This window comes from Hibiscus syriacus, unplaced genomic scaffold, assembly GCF_006381635.1.
Source record: "Hibiscus syriacus cultivar Baekdansim isolate YM2019G1 unplaced genomic scaffold, ASM638163v2 tig00110833_pilon, whole genome shotgun sequence".
Classification (NCBI taxonomy): domain Eukaryota; kingdom Viridiplantae; phylum Streptophyta; class Magnoliopsida; order Malvales; family Malvaceae; genus Hibiscus; species Hibiscus syriacus.
In genome coordinates this window covers 524,821-542,441 of record NW_024062884.1, presented here as the reverse complement: position 1 = coordinate 542,441, position 17,621 = coordinate 524,821, and the positions used below count along the sequence as shown (strand labels likewise).

The 17,621-nt window shown below is 34.3% G+C and overlaps 1 protein-coding gene across 1 annotated transcript; it reads left to right on the top strand.

The window, feature by feature from the left end:
- The first annotated feature begins 6,382 nt into the window (after nt 1-6,382).
- Nucleotides 6,383-7,116, top strand: LOC120143035 (metallothionein-like protein type 2). The gene is made up of 3 exons (XM_039157460.1): nt 6,383-6,517; nt 6,640-6,720; nt 6,806-7,116. Exons 1-3 carry the CDS (start codon nt 6,453-6,455, stop codon nt 6,900-6,902), a joined length of 243 nt encoding a protein of 80 aa, XP_039013391.1. The 5' UTR covers nt 6,383-6,452; the 3' UTR covers nt 6,903-7,116.
- Nucleotides 7,117-17,621: the final 10,505 nt, after the last annotated feature.

Genomic DNA, 17,621 nt, shown 5'->3' with positions numbered 1-17,621 from the left:
AGCATGGGTTGACTTTGAGAGTTGATCATGGTGAATTATAGAGCTGAAATAGATCATTCCATCGGACGATCGAAACGGAAATGATTCGACTCGAAGACATGAAACAAATCGACATTGGAATGAGTTTCTCTTAACATTGTAATAAGATCAGTTTGATATTTTGGAAGCTGTTCGAGTCTTGTCCCAGGGTTTTTGTATAAAACAAGAACTTGATAGGATTTTAGGACAAGAACCAGTCTAGATTTAAGCTACGTTTCTTGCATTTTTCTCATCCAATTTCCTCGCCTTATTTTTCTAATCATGCATATAATATAGGATTCGTTCAGTTCACTTTCATCCACTTCCTTGCTTTTATAATCCAAGCATTACATATTATTAAAATTCTATATTATAATTTTTTTGGGTTAACTACATGATTGATCACTTATATTTATATTTTGTCAATTTTTTCTCACTGGTTTCAAAAAACATAATATATGGTTACTTTCGTTTTTATTTAATTAAGATATGATCACTTTTATTTTATTTAATTAAGATGTGGCCACTACAGGTTAAATCCTATTTTTATTTACACATGATTGATCACTTATATTTATATTTTGTCAATTTACATTTGACGTGATAGTTAAATGTTTTCTCCGTTACCATTTTAGGTGTCTAACGTTTTTTTTGTTACCATTTTAGGTGCCCGAGTATTAACCGCCGTTAAAAAATCTCGTAAATTGACACGTGTCATATTCTAGTAATTTTGATAATTTTATTTTTTTAAAAATATTTTTAAAATAAAAAAAAACCTGTGCAATTTCAACCCCTATCCCGCCGCATTCCCCCTCCCCTTCTCCGATGCTCTCCCCACCATCCACATGCTTCAATTAATTATATTTTGGGTCAAATTTAATAATAAAGTTGAGATTATAGTTAGAGATTTGGGTATTAGGTTTAAAGATTTATGTTTAGGAATTTATAAATTTAGAGGATTTAAAGTTCGATCGGTTATGAAAGTATGAGGTTTTTGCTCGTGGGTGGTTGGTCAGTCATATGTTGTTGGGTGTTCGGTCAATTGAAGGTGATTATGGTGATCAGAGGTGGAAAAGGAATTAAAATTAAGATTTTAAAAGTTTTAAGTTTTTTTATGATTTGAAAAAAATAGTTTTTTTTCAAAAATTATATTTTTTATTTTAAATAAAAAATCTCAAAATTAAATTAATAAATTTAAATAGTTGCACATTAGCACCTGTACAGCTTTTTATTGGTTCCTTTGCTTTTTCTCGTAACTGTTTGTTTTTTTCTGGGTATTTTCTCAATTGTTTTTGATTCCTCGGTCTATTGTAGTTGGGTTTCTTGTTTCTTGTGTTTGTTCATGATGGATTTGGGGAAAGGGTTGGATTTGGACCTTGGTGTTTCTGATTTTTCGAGGTTTTCGCCTTTAAAATGGGTGGAAGCTCTGGAAATTGGGCGATCTGTGCAGAATGTTGTTGGTTCGTCAGATGGTATTGTTGGGTCAGTGGAAGTTGCTAAAGGTGGAAAGGCTGCTTGGGTTTTCCTGTCAGCGTTGGTGGTTTTGCTCATGGCGCTTCTGGTTTAACTGGTTTTCCGTCGTTGAAAGGGGTGGCAGATGTGGAAATTAGGCGAGTGGGCTCATTGGATGGTGCTGGTGGGTCAGTGGACGTTGTTGAAGCAGTGCAGGCTGTGGGTTCTCCAGCTTGCGTTGGTGGTTCAGGTAAGACTCTTGATTGGAAATCCTTGTTTTTCGATCAGTCTTTGTGTTATTTCCCTCCCGTGGAGAAAGATGGGGGTCTTGTTGATGATTGGGCGACAAGGGGTGGGGGTGGTGAAGACAGATTGGACACAGGCTCCTTTCACTGCTTCTTACAGGAACTTCAATGCCGACGCCTGCATTTGGTCTACTGGATCATCTTCTTGCTCTTCAACTTCCCCAGCTGCTTCTAACCCTAATAATGCATGGCTTTCACAAGAACTAGATTCATCAAATCAGGAAAGGCTTCAATGGGTGCAAAAGAATTACATGATATACAACTACTGCGCAGACACCACACCAAGAGGTTCCCTCAAGAGTCAAGGCTTGCCTACCGAATGAAACACAGCTTAAGAAAACAAATATTGACCGTCCAGCTCAGTTGGTAAAGCACAAGGTTCTTAATCTTGAGGTTCTTAATCAAGTCTATGGAGGGCATTTTATAATTTAGAAGTCTCATACGAAAATTACTCTCAACCTAATGTTAAGGACTGTCTACTATCTTATCTTTCCCTTATCACATTACATATAGGAACAAACGACAGCCATTTATTTATTGAAATATTGAGCTTTAGGAAGTCCGATATTATGTTTTTATTTTGGGTTTGAAGTCTTATTGACCTAAATTTTGTTATTTGTTGGTTTGAATAGAACTAATTTGGGTCTGCTTAACTTTTTGTTTTTGTTCCTTTTTTTAATAATTTGGATTAAATACATGGCAATATTCGTTCACAAATAACTCTCAACTTTTCGATATTGATAGTTCACACCCCTGATATCTATGATGTTCGAATTTGAATCTTCAAGGAATATCAATAACCCTTTATCACATAGACTACTTTAGTCCGTGCCTGTTTCACTTTTTCTTAATCGACTATTTCTTTCTTTTTTATAATTTGGATTGTTGTTATCTTTATTATTTCACGGTTTTAGAGGTTTTTTTATTCTAATACTCGATTCAAATTATAGTGTGGTAGTTTTATGAAAAAAGCATTATTGTTCTTTTAACTCTAAAAATTCATTAATATCAATAATCCCTTTATCACAGAAGTCACTTTAATACGTGCCTTTTTCACTTTTTGTTGAACGAACTATTTCTTTTTTTTTATAATTTGTATTGTTATTAATTTTATTATTTCACAGTTTTAGAGGTTTTTTTTATTCTAATACTCGATCCAAATTATAGTGTGGTAGTTTTATGAAAAAATCATTATTGTTCTTTAAACTCTAAAAATTCATTAATATTGTTTTTTACCTATAGAAATTGATAAATTTTTGTTGGTTATTATGATGTTGATGTGAAAATTAATAGTTTTTACATGTTAGTCCGTGATACTGTTATAATAGTTTATAATAGAAACTTTCTAAGTGTTTTGTTTTCCTATTCCAAAGTTCTAAGTTGTGTCTAAGATTTGTTTATGTCTCGATTAGTCTATTTATAGTGGAAAGGAAATAAATTGAAATGTTAAAATCTTTCGATGAAGAGTTGAGACCATTTGATTAAGAAATTTGTTAAAAAAACTAATGTATAGTTGAATAGATACAAGTTTATCAACATGGATCGGTTCAAGTGATAAACAACTTGATATTGTTTAAGTAACGTCCTGAGTTTGAATTCTTGTATATACAGAAAATTCTTGTTGAGAGACTCACCCACCAAAACTAGATGTATGATATGAGTCGGTTCGAATTAATCAAGGCGAATCCTTCGAACTAATTCTGAACGGTGAATTGCCCGTAAGTTTTCGAATGGTAAGTAGCACAGATTTGTTGCGCGTCCATGCCTTGTTTCTTCTTCTTCTTTTTCTCTTATCTGGGTGCAGGCAAAAAGACAAGACACTTCCAATGAAAAATCGACAAAATTTACGATAGCATATATGTTAACTTTGGTTAACAAAGGGATTGTTGGAAAACATGCATGGTGGCGAGGAAGAAGACGCATGCATGTAAAACCGATAAATCCACGTGGCGTTACAATTGAAAATGGTTGGACATCCTAACACTTATGTCTGTCTCCATATGCTAAAGATTATCCCCATACATATCCACTACCGCAGCAGTCGGACTCGGTTGAATTTGGACCCACCTAGGCGTAAGGTCAGATTCGTTTAACCCTTGTCGGATGAGAACCTTAACTGACTCCTATGACTAAGAGGGAAAGGATATTAAAAACGCTTAATACAAAAATAAACGTCTAAATTATATTACAAAAATATTTTAGTGTTTAAATTTATTTTCATTAAAAATAGATATATATAATATTTTTAACATTATATTTTTAGGTGTTCTATCGTTAACCGTCGTTAAATTTTTTTCTTAAATTACAATTGTCACGTTTTAGTAATTTAGAGAATTTATTTAAAAATAAAAAAAATCCAAATAGTAGCTTGTCCCCTCCCTCCCCCCTTCTCCCTTCCCTTTTCCATAGCCACCAGCCAGCCATGACAGTCATCATCAGCATCGACGTCGACCCCCGATCAAATTTCGTTGCCCATTTCGTCGTAATTTGTCACCTTTTGTCGTAGAGAAGCATTTAAAGTTTCTTTAGACCTTCGATGTTTTCGTCGATTCTGGTCAATTTCGATACCCATAAGCCACAACCACTACCATTCAAGCCACTATGCAATTCTGATAAAAAAACCAATCGTTCGGCGATGATAATGATGACCGGAGATGACCAACGACTGTTGATAATGGGGTTAAAATGAGAAATTTTAGTTTTTTAGGATTTTTTATAATGTAAGTAAAATTTTGGGGTTTTTATAAATAATTTAAGTTTTTTTTTCTTTTTTTAAAAATAATATTTTTATTATTAAAAAATTTAAAATTTTAAAAATATAACGATAGACACCTAAAAATATTAAATATATTTTTTATTAACATTAGACACCTATTATTACGGAAAAAAATAAACATTAAAATATTTTTTGAATCATAATTGGTCAATTATTTTATATTAAACCTATTATTAAACAAATAAAAGTGTCATTTGTGCTATGGTATTGCTAGCTCTAATCAATGCCGCCTAGCGAGATGATGGGGAGAAAACCTTTGAGCAAAAGAAAAAAAATGCGTGAAAGAATCAAATCAAATGGATTCTCTTTGCCTTTCTAACATGAAAAACAGTGACTTAATTATATTGAGAGGGTAATGATTTCATTATTTAATTATAATTAAATCATTTCAAATAGATAACATTTGAAAATTGGGTTTTTTTATCGAAATATTATCTTTAAACTCATTAATTACTTGTCAAGTATTCTCTCTTCTAATATTATTGATCTCTAGCATATTTTCTGACAAAGTGATAATAAAGTACAGATCATCATCCGTGCCTTTGTAGGATTATGTCCGAGCTCACGTCACGTAAGGGAAGGCGCGGATCGTCATCCGCAATTAAGGTTTATATTAATTAATATTAGATCATTATATATAGAGATAAAAAAGTTAAGGAATACATCTTTTAGCTTTTATCTCGCATTATCAAGAAACATAACTTAAACACTCTAATATGTCAATATAAGCTAACCACATGAAGCTCTTCAACTCATAGAACTAATATGTATTAAATTATGATGTTAGTTCCTATATTTTTATTTTTTTTTATTTTTTCAAATCATATTTTTTTAAAATACTTTGAGGGATGATGTGGACTTTGAAAAATATGCCCTTTGAAACGCGCCTTTTCACATTGCGTCATATTAACATTTCTTATGAAATGTGCGCAATGCTTCATGAAATGTGCGCAATGTGCGTTTCATGATTTGCTCATTCTGTATATGTCAGAGGTTCAGAGAAAGTGTGGATTGTCCCTTACGTGACACCAACTCGGACAGAACTCCACGTTGACATGGACGGTGATTCATATTTTGTCAGAAATGGTGCTAGATTGAAAATATTAGAAGAGAGTGTGTATGACATATAATTAATGGGTTTGGGGTGATATTTCAATAAAAACTCCTGAAAATTGATTATGCCTTCCCTTTGCTTTTATATTGTATGCGTGGGTACCAAATTATATCTATATTAAAATGAAAAATGCTCGTCCATTCTTTCCAAAATAAGATGAAAAAGGAGTGGAGTGAAGATGCTTGAAGATCAATTTGATTATATATTATTTATTTTTAAATATATAATATAATATATCAATTTTCATTAAAGTATTATGTTAAATATTATATTACTAATATACATGATTTGTTTATTTATTTATTTTGATAAACATTAAATATATTTTTAATTTTATTTAGGAGAGAAGAAGAAGATTCTAAAGAAAGGAAATGAAAGGAAAGATGATATTTTCGTTTAATATATTATCGTTGTAATCAAGTAAAAATATCAATTTTTTAGATTATCTAATTAATGGGTCATGCCTCCAAGGGGTCCACCACCAAAATTATCTAACTGTTGATCAAAACCTAGATGGATCGGACGGTGAGTCAAAGATGAGGCAGACAAAAGGAGGAGATATACTTTCTATAAAAACGTGGAAGGGAGCACGACAAGCGTTACAATGGAAACGATTCCCGTGTATGATCACGACACGTGGATGGTTGGTATTGAACTCCTCACGTCTCTCCCGGTCTATAAATTTTGCCTCTACTGTATTATCTTTCAAGTGTTGTTTGCTAGCTCTGAAAAGAAAAAAACTCATTATAATCATTTGGTTTTTTAATCAGATAAAGATCGTGTGAATATGTCTTGCTGTGGTGGAAACTGTGGCTGCGGTACCGGCTCCAAGTGCGGCAGCGGCTGTGGAGGGTAATTAATTTCCTCTGTTTCGAATTATTTGAAAAATCACGTTTACCCTAAAGGGTCTTCTTCAAAATCGTTTATTTTTGCCACTGATCTTGTTTTTCTGGTTCGAATTCTTGAACTTGTAGATGCAAGATGTACCCCGACATGAGCGCCGCCGAGATGACCACAACCGAGACTCTCGTCCTCGGCGTGCCACCCCAGAAAGCGTACGTAACAGAGAGTTCAATCTTTTTTTGTTATGTTTTGCTTTGTTTTTAAGGTTTCTGATCCCCGTCTTTCGATCCATGGCAGGCACTTTGAGGGAGCTGAGATGGAATCCGGGGCTGAGAGCGGCGGCAAGTGCAAGTGTGGAGACAACTGCACCTGCAACCCTTGCAATTGTAAATGAAGAGAGGCAAAAACCAAGCTCACTGGACGCAGAGAGGCCTCTGTTATTATGAAATAGCGTGTTTTGATTTCATGTTTTTACAATAAAGCCGCCATGGTTACTTGGTGGTGCTTACAGCAGTTAATAGTTTAAGTTGCTAATATTATCGTGTCATTATGTCCGGCATGAGGCGTTCTCTGCTATATCGGGAATATATTATGACTGTTCTATTATATTACAGTGAAGGGAAGCTCCTTTATCTTCTACTTTCTTCGTATTTTTCTTTGATTTTGTTGGATTCCATGGGAGAGAGCTGGCAGGGGATTTTGATGAAAAATAACATGGAATTTGGAAATACGACTTCGTTTCAATGTGATTGGTACGGGAATTGAAGTGTGTGGTTTTGGATAGGGATGATCATGGGATTCGGATACGATCGGGTTGGGTCGAGTTTTTAAAAAAAATTAGATTTTTGTTGTTTTTTTAAAAATAGTGTTTGGTCGGGTCAGATTTAGATTTAAGATAAAAAAATATCTAATTTAATCAGAAAAAAATATATAATTTTATTTTATATTTTTATACAATAATATTTTTATATATTATTTTTAATTCAAAAAGTCAGTTGAGTATAAGGTATATATTATATGGACCGGATTGAATTTCGGATGAATGAATCCAAATCTCGGGTGGATCAAAAATTCGATCCAATCGACTTCACCCCTAATTTTGGATGGAAATCAAAACCCCGAAGGTGAAAACTTTTTGTGTGTGGATAAATCGAATTTTATTATCCAATATAACAGAATTCTGCTACAAAACAATCAACCATCATAACAAAAGAAATAAAAAACAGCCTACTACAAAAGACAAAAGTTGGTTAAGCTAAACCCAAGGCAATACACATGTTATAGTTAGTTCTATCAGCTCTATTTATATTTCTACCCTTTAATTGAATTTGCACAGTTTCAATAATGATCTTAAGCAAGTCCTCGATTAATCTGAGTCGACATTTAAAAAATTTACAATTCCGTTCCTCCCATAATATGTAAACATAGGCAGTCCATGCAGTCTTCAAGATTATAGTGAGTAAGAATTTTCCTTTCCATGTTGATGATTGAAGATACTAAATTTTTTCTCATTTTATTATTATTATTATTATTATTATTATTATTATTATTATTATTATTATAATTATTATAATTAAAAAATAATTACAAACAGGCCCAGATTGGATCGGCCCAATTACAAAGGACCCAACTGGCCCAAATTAGAAACCCTAAAACCCAATTAGGGTTTTCTATCCAGCTGCCGCCGCTTTGCTTCTCCACCGTTGGATCTAGCATTGATCCAACGGTCCAGATGGCGCCAGACGAAACCCTAGGGTTATGATACCCTAGGGATTACACCAGCTGCCGCCGCTCCAACCGCTGCCACGCCCCAACCGAAGGCTCCAGAAGCTTCAACGCCAGCCAGCCACGTTATGGCTATGGGGTGAGTCACCACTGGGAGTCCGGTGACTCACCGAAGGGTATTCTTTTACCCGGTCCGATGGCCACACCGGTGATGGCTATAAAGCCATCACCCCATCTGCGAAAAAAAGAGGAGAGGGAGAACCGAGAGAGACCAGCAAAAACAGAGAACAAAAATGAAGAACAATAACCCACAATCCGCAATAAACCAAAACAGAAACGAAAAGAAAGGAAAGAAGCTTACCGAGGAAGCCACCAGACCTCTTCAAACTTCACCAAAACCTTCGAAAACCGAAGGTAATTTTTTAGATTTGCTCCGATCGGGAGCTATTTAGGAGAAAAGAGCACCAGAACCGTCCTTAGGACGGTCCGATCTACCTAATGATGTAAAAATAAAATTTTCCGACCACCGGATGCGGTGGACGGCGGTGAGGGTCACGGCGGCAGACGGTTGCCGTCCGGTGACCGGCTTCCCTCCGGTGAGGGAAGCTAGAGAGAAGCGAGAGAGAAAATTCTCTCTCAGAGAAGAGACCTTAAATAGGCCTTCCCGAACGACGTCGTTTCGGGAAGAACTATTTGTGCAAATTTTAATTGTTAAATCCCGTCCGCAGCCATTATAACTTGTAACTCTTACATTTTAGTCACTAAATCAATTTATAATCCTTTTAATTTGATCTTTAAATTTTAGTTTTATTTATTTTAGTCCTTTATATTAAAATAATATATTTAGGGTAAATAACAGATTTAATCTCTTATTTTTAATAATTAATATTTTAATCCCGAGTTTATATTTTTAATTTATTTTAATATGATATTCAAATTTTAGATAAGTTTTATTTTAGTCACTGAATTAATAAATAAGAAAATAGCATGTTTAATCCCTATAATTTTGATTAATTATGAATTGGATATTTAATTTTAATTTTACTATAATCTAGTCACCAATTTTAAATATTTTCATATAGTTCTAATTATATTTTTATTGTTTTAATTTTATTTGTTTATATATTTAAATATTTTTATTATTATTATGTAGTCATAAATATATATAATAAATAATAATTTTTTTTTCAATAAATTATTTTAATATTTATCGAAGAAAAGGGCAGTCTTAATACAACTGGATGTCCTATTCTGGTATTTTAAAATTAAATATTATAAAAAATTATTATTTAATTTTATTCAAATTAATATTTATTAATATCAAAGAAAATAACTGTCTTAAGGCACCTAGAAGTCCTTTTCCGATATTTTTAAATATTTTTATATAATTTTGAAATAATAGGATTATAAATTAAATATATTTTAAATTTTTAATAATAGAGACAATTTATAATTAAAAAGTATCAATTTTGGGATTTGTAGGGGTGCTAATCCTTCCCTAAACGTAACCGACCACGAATCCCTTTTTATTATTAAAAAGAACGAATTTTTGGTTATAAACGCAAATCAGTTCATTTTTTTAATTGATGTTTTCTTAAAACTCTTTTAAAAAAAATAATTTTTAGGTATTCGACCTACCTGACCCAAAAGGCCGATGGCGACTCCCAAATTATTTTCAAAAACCATTTATTCACATCAATTTTTCCGCCAAATAAATTTTTCGTACCCGGACGAAAACCAGTTACGACAGCTTGGCGACTCCGCTGGGGACTGGTCAAACTTTTAAAATCAATTATAAATTGTCTCTATTAATTATAAATTAAAATTTATATATTTAATTTATGATTTTTCCTTTTCAATTTTTTTTATATATTTATTATTTTCATAGTATGTATATATTTTCTTATTAATATTTCATTTTTTTTATTTGCAAGTATTTATTTCATTATTTATTTTTCCGTCAGAGGTTTGAACATTTCTCCTCACACACAACACTTGCATTGCATAACATAAAGCTCTATAATTGAGTTTGTCCTTTTTAAGTGGGAGTGAAAGCGACGTCTTCGTGAGAATTTATTCTCCGTGTCAGACCTAGCAAGTAACTTTCGGGGTTCATATGCTCTATGTCTTCGTGAGAATTTATTCTCCGTGTCAGGCATAGAGAAATGTATCCCCTCGAATTGAACTCGATCCATTTTAGTCTGTGATGGACTAGGATTGAGGGTTAGCAACCCAAGGGGGCACTAACAAGGACAATTCGGGTACCTTTATTCTTAGATCTGAAACCTTACATATAATAAACCCTAGAAACTCTTCCGATCTGAAGTCATGCCGAAATTTTGTCCAAAATAGGTGTACACACAGGAGAAATGAATTCTAATTTTCCTGTTAAATTATTTTTTTACTGATTAAATTACATGTATATTTAAATTATTTAAATTATGAAAAAGCATGTTTAAATAAAAATAGTTAGGTAAATGTTATTATTAAATTTCTTTATTATGTAAACTAATTCATTTCTTTTTGTATGTTCTTTATCTTTTCTGTTTGCATAGCATCATACAGGATAAAAGGCATTGATCCTTGTGTTAATTGTCTCATTGGAAAGCCTTCATCCATGGATAAAAAGTGTTCAAATCAAGTAATTCTAAACTCAGAAGTAAGACAGTGGGCTGAGGACTTACAAAGACAAGAAGGAGACAGTCTGCAGGATGATTATGTATCTGACTTGGCCAGTTATGCTCCAGTTTCGCTAAAAAGAAATGATATGCAAGATTTGCGAAGTATTTGGGAAAGTTGGGATTCAAACAAAAAAGTGCAGTTTTATCAGACTTACGGAGACATCCCATATTTGCTCTATGTCGAAGTTGATGATGAATTACTCAGAGCCCTAATTCAATTCTGGAATCCAGGGTACAATTGCTTCACTCTCAATAAAGAGGACTTGGTCCCTACTATTGAAGAGTACACAACTTTGCTACATATCGAAGGGGCTTTGGAGAATCGAATCTATTCAAAGTCAATTAAAACTCAACCCTTTCGAGTTAAATTAGCAAAGATTGTCGGGGTACGAGAAGAATGGGTGGCATCCCGTACAAAACAAAAAGGCGAAAGCGAAGGCATTACTTGGACCAACATTAAAGAACTTATTCAGAGTCATCCATATACTAAAGTACGATTCGATCTATTTGCTCTGGGTATGTATGGTATGGCCATCTTCCCAAAAGTATTGGGATATGTTGAAGCTGCAGTGGTAGATTTGTTTGAACAGCTACCGAAAAAGATTAATCATGCTTCTGTAATTCTAGCAGAGACCTTCAGATCGTTAAATGCTTGTAGAAAGCTAGGAGGTGGACGATTCTCAGGGTGTACCCAGTTGTTATATGTTTGGATCCGTAGTCATTTCTGGAGAACAGAAAAGGTTTCATACCGACGCTTTAATACGGATTACTCACCATTAAAAGAATTTCTGGAGCAGGAATGGCCGAAAGAAATTAAGAAAGATATGTGGATTAATGCCTTTCGAAATCTGCAAAGCAATGACATTGTTTGGCGAGCCCCGTGGCAAATCCAAATGGAATTCTTTTACAAATGTGGAGATTACAATTGGATAATGCTGCTCGGATTATGGGGAGGAATTGGATATGCACCACTTCCGGTCATAAGACAGTGTGAAGGTCGTCAATTTGTACCTGTCACCGCTGGATTACATTCATCTGAGTTCGCATTCCACAGCAAAAATTATAAAAGAAATATCATGGAAGCCGTTACAGCTTGGAAAACAACTTTTTGTATCCGAGCTAAAGCAGCAAAAGAAATGCTAACTCCTGATTATGAGGAATGGAGATATGTCAGGAAAAACGAAAATATTCCTCTACCAGATCAAAATGAGGATATCTCTATGGAAGATCGCATTAAGGTGGTTCCATTAGAGATTGAAATCCTGAGAGCTGAGTTTGAAGCAGAAAAAGAAGGCTGGTCAAGAGAATTAGAGCAAATGAGACGAGATAAGGCTATGTTGGGTGTTGATATTGACTTTCATTCATCACAATGTGCAATGTTGAGAGAAAACAAAGAAAAAATTGATGGTGAATTTAGAACATTAAAGAAAAATTACCAAGAGTTATATAAATCCCAGAAAGCATCAGGACCAAGCCAATCAACGGTACAGATAAGCAGAGAATTGAACATCGAGAAAAGTCGAGTTGAAGATCTGAAAGGAAAGAATAGCCGTCAACTCAAAAACCTTGAGAAAGGAAAGCAAAAAATGGAAGATTTTAAGGTCGACAGAAGAGAGCGAATTATAAAACACAAGGCTGAACACTGCGAGATCATGAATGAAATGCAAAGAGAAAGGGATCGAGCCAAAGATTTAGAAGAAATGAAGAATGACATCTTTGATAAATTTGAAGGTGAGAAAAATATCATGTTCAAGGGATTTGAATCTGAAATGAACCAGCTGATTGCTGAACTTGAAGTCAGGGGCCAAAAGATTGAAGAGTTCAATATTGAAAAAGAAAAATGGGAGTTGGAAAGAAAGAATTTCAACACCAAAATTGAGGTAGAGCAAGAAGTGGCTAGCAATTGGATGCAAAGATGCAGAAACAAGAATGTTCAAATCCAGAAGATTAATCAAAGAACGCAAGAAGCACGAACAAAACTTGAAGAAGATCTGGATCAGTCTAGAAACAAAAACTCAGAGTTTAACGCTTACATTTTGCAACTTGAAGAATCATTATTTCAAGAAAAGGTTCGTCTAGGACCTAATGATCTCAAAGAAAGTAATGAGGAAAGTGCTTCACTGCGAAGACGCATTAGAGATCTTGAAAATATTCTGCACAATTGTCAAGTCAGAATCACTGAGTTAGAGCAAACTCTTGAGGGAACGAATGAACAATGACAAAAGTCAACTGATTTCTATGTTGAAAGAAGTGAAGAAAGAAGTAATATGGTGTTCGAGGCCATGGTACAAATGAGCGAAGTTGCTAGATATGTTGGGGAACTAGCTGTTGAAGCCAAAATAATTGAGCATCACGTTGATCCAGTTTCTAAGTGCGGAAAGAAGGTGTCATGGTTAATGAAAGAAATTATAGAGCTTAATAGGAAAGCTACACCTTATCTGTAGTTATGAACTATTATAAAGAAACTTTTGTATGCCGATGAAAGTTGTTCTATGACAGTTAACTTTTTGGGATCAATACCTTTTTGCATACATACATTTTGCATACATTCATTATTCATTTCATGGTTTTCTTTATGGATATTTTATTATTAAGATAAAATTCATTAATTAAAATTTGGAAAAAATAATATCAAAAGATTTTTCAATCGCAGTTATTCTGGCCAAAAGAGAAATACAACATCACTACGGTACTAGACAAGCTACTAAGAGAATTATGGAGGATAAAATACAACGTATTGAGGAACAACATAATAAAGAACAAGCAGAAATGAGAATGAAGCTGGAAAAAATTGAAGCCAATATTGCAAATTCACAAGACAGCAAGATGCAGAAAATAGAGGACATGTTTAAAAGGCAGGCTATCATTGGAAAAATGCATGAAAATCCTGTATCTTTCGACCAAGAACCTATGTATCCTCTAGGTTTTCCACCAGAACCAATTTATCATTCTGGTACTACACCTATACAAATCAATGCTCGTACATCTGCATTTCAAGAAGCCAAACCACATGAAAATCGACAAGTGGATCCTGCATCTTCAAGCAAAAATCTGCTTATATCAGATGTGAAAATAGGGGATTTTAATACTGAGCATTTAATCCCAGATTTGAATGAGCTGAATGAGAAAGAAAATGTAAATGAAGAATTGACCAGACAGATCAAGAGCTTAGAAGAACGAATGAAATCCATGGAAATAACTGAATCATTTTATGGGTTTGACGCTAGTGAGTTGAGTTTGGTTCCAGACCTAATCCTCCCCATCAAGTTCAAAGCTCCCGAATTTGATAAATATGACGGTACCACATGCCCTTCATCCCACATTACTATGTTTTGTCGCAGAATGGCAGGATATGTGAAAGACGAGAAATTGTTAATTCACTGCTTTCAAGATAGTTTGACAGGACCAGCTTTAAAATGGTATACTCAATTGACCAAAGCCAACATTAGATCCTGGAAAGATCTGGCTAAAGCATTCTTAGAGCAGTACCGCCATGTAACAGACATGGTCCCTGATAGATGGACTCTCCAAAATTTGGAGAAAAAGATTAACGAAACGTTCAGACAGTATGCTCAGAGATGGCGTGACACAGCAGCCCAAGTTCAACCACCTTTGTCAGAAAAAAAGGCCACAGTAATATTTGTCCATACATTAAAAACTCCTTATTTAAATCATCTAATGGGGAATGCAACCAGAAATTTTGCAGATTTGGTCATTTCTGGAGAACTCATTGAAAATGTTTTGAAAAGTGGCAAAATTGAATCAAATGAGGGGTCTAGTTCCAAAAGACCTATGTACCGGAAAAAAGAGAATGAAGTCAACAATGCAAATTCTTACAACAATGATTCATCGAAAAGTGTTACAATAACCCAGCCAAGGGTTAAGAAAGAGAAAACAAACACTAATCGAGCAGAGTCCAGAGGATCTCGAAAGGAAAATGAAAGGTTGTCTTTTACACCTTTACCAGTACCATATACGGAGATCTATGATTCGCTGTTAAAAGCAGATATCATACGGCCCTATCCTTTGGTTCCCATGCAACCACCATTCCCTCCTTGGTATGATACAAAGGCACACTGTGTTTACCATGAAGGAATTACGGGTCATTCTATTGAAAACTGTTTGGCATTCAAAAGGGTGGTTCAAAATTTGATCAACACTGGAAAGTTGGAATTCAATACACCATCTGCATCAAATCATCCATTGCCAAATCATGGAGATAAAAACGTGAATGCAATTCAGGAAGAGAACAGAAAGAAAGCAAAAACTGACATTTCTGAAATTAAATCTCCTTTTGTTTGGGTATTCCAACAACTCTCTTTAGCCGGTATAATTCCACAACAATTCAGGCCAAAGCAGAATGAAGGCAAGAATTATTGTGAATATCATCAAGAGAAGAGGCATAAAATTCAACTATGTCCTGAGTTTAGGGATTTGGTGCAAAAATTGATGAACAACAGAGAAATAGAATTCTTTGAAGAAGAACCAGGGAAAAAAGAAGATGATGTTTGCTCATCAGAGGATTCTAAACCTAGTCAAAGAACAAATAATCCTGTGATCATTAATGTGAAATCATCTACAGTAATCCCGGCACCAACAAAGTCAAAATAGTTATCACTACTCCTCTACCATTTCCATACAAAGATACCCGCAGGGTACCTTGGAATTATACTACCAATGTTTCAATGGTAGAAGGATCTGTTTCTCTAGAAAAAACAGAAGAGAAAATACAGAGTTTGGATACAACATCGACGTCTGAAGCAGTAAGCGAAGTCGGGTTCTTTACAAGAAGTGGGAGATGTTACTCTCCCAAAACATCCAATGCTTCAGAACATGTGAAAGTAAAAGGAAAAGCCATGGTAATACCTCAGAAGGTATTTGATGATGAATCCCCTCTAGCATTCAATGAGCCTGTGACAGAAAAACAAGCTCAAGAATTTTTGAAATTCCTGAAACATAGTGAGTATAGTGTGGTTGAACAACTACACAAACAACAAGCGAGAATTTCTATTCTTGATCTATTGATGAATTCAGAAGCACATAGAAATGCTTTGATGAAAATTCTCAATCAAACATTTATCCCTGAAGATATATCCCTCAATAAACTTGACAGAATTGTGGGACATATAGCCGCTGACAATTACATAACGTTCACGGATGATGAAATACCTGAAGGCGGAATGGGGTCAGTAAAAGCTTTGAATATCACGACACATTGTCATGGCCATGTGTTTCCAGGAGTAATGATTGAGAATGGATCCGCTCTTAACTTGATGCCTCTAGTCACACTTCAAAGAATGCCTGTGGATAAATCACACATGAAGAGTTATCAAAATGTGGTACGAGCCTTTGATGGTACTCAAAAAGAGGTTCTTGGGAAAATGGAAATACCGTTGTTAATTGGACCAATCGTGTACAATATTGACTTTGTGGTGATGGACATCCACCCTACATATAATTGTTTATTAGGGAGTCCATGGATTCATTCAGCAGGAGCCGTTCCTTCTTCATTACATCAGAAATTGAAATTTGTTGTTGATGGACAACTAATATGCGTCGGAGCTGAAGAAGAAATCATTGCGTCTGTAACAAGTGATGTTCCATATATCGAAACCAATGATGATGCTCTTGAATGCTCTTTTCGAGCTCTTGAATTTGTAAATGCAACCTTTATTGCAGAAGGAAGTAAAATTCCATATCCCAGATTATCTGATTGTACCAAGATGACGGTACGACAAACTTTAGGCATCGAAGCTAAAGCTGGGAAAGGTTTAGGAAAGAATCTTCAAGGGATTTCGGTTCCTGTAAATATACAGATGAAGAAAGATCGTTTTGGGCTTGGATTTAAGCCCAATTTTCAGCAAAAGAACAAAGAGATGAAAAGAAGATGTGAAGACAGAAAGGCAAGGTTGAAAGGAAAAGAAATCCTTTGGGAACACATGTTTTTCCCACAGTTGAAGACCACATTCAAATCAGGGGGAACAATTAATGTAGAACAGCAGCTTGTTGAAGCCTTTAAAGAAGAAAAGTTGACGAAAGATCAAAACATAGTTGAAGAAGCTATGAATGGATTATTTATCAACATGATCATGAATGACAACAAGACTGGCAAATACTTGGATAGGATTCGCCCATGTTTTCCTGGAGAAACACTCAACAATTGGACCACTGAAGATCTTCCTATAGTTTTTAATATTAACGCAGAGTAATATTCAGAACTAATCTTTATGTTTAGCTCAAAAATATGAAAACTTTTTGTTATCTTGTAAAGGAAATTATGTTAAATATAAGAAATTTTCTTTAAAATTTTCAGATGCAATCATTCTTTACATTTTCTTACATTTTTACATTTATTTATTTCATAAATTTACTATATTCTTTCGGAAATATGTCCGACTGAAATTTGCAGGTGTCACCATGTTAATAGCATGTTTATTCCTAAATTTAATCAAGAGATAAATTTAGAGCAACCCATATGTCTGGAAGAAATCAATGGGTGTGAGGATGAACTGGAATGTGATGTTCCTACTGAACTATTAAGATTGGTAGAAAAAGAAGACAAACAAATTCTACCCCACAAAGAAGAGATTGAGACTGTGAATTTGGGAACAAATGAAGAAATGAAAGAGGTGAAATTTGGTACTACTCTGACAATCCAGATAAAACAAGAATTGATAAATCTTCTTCAAGAGTTCAAAGATATCTTT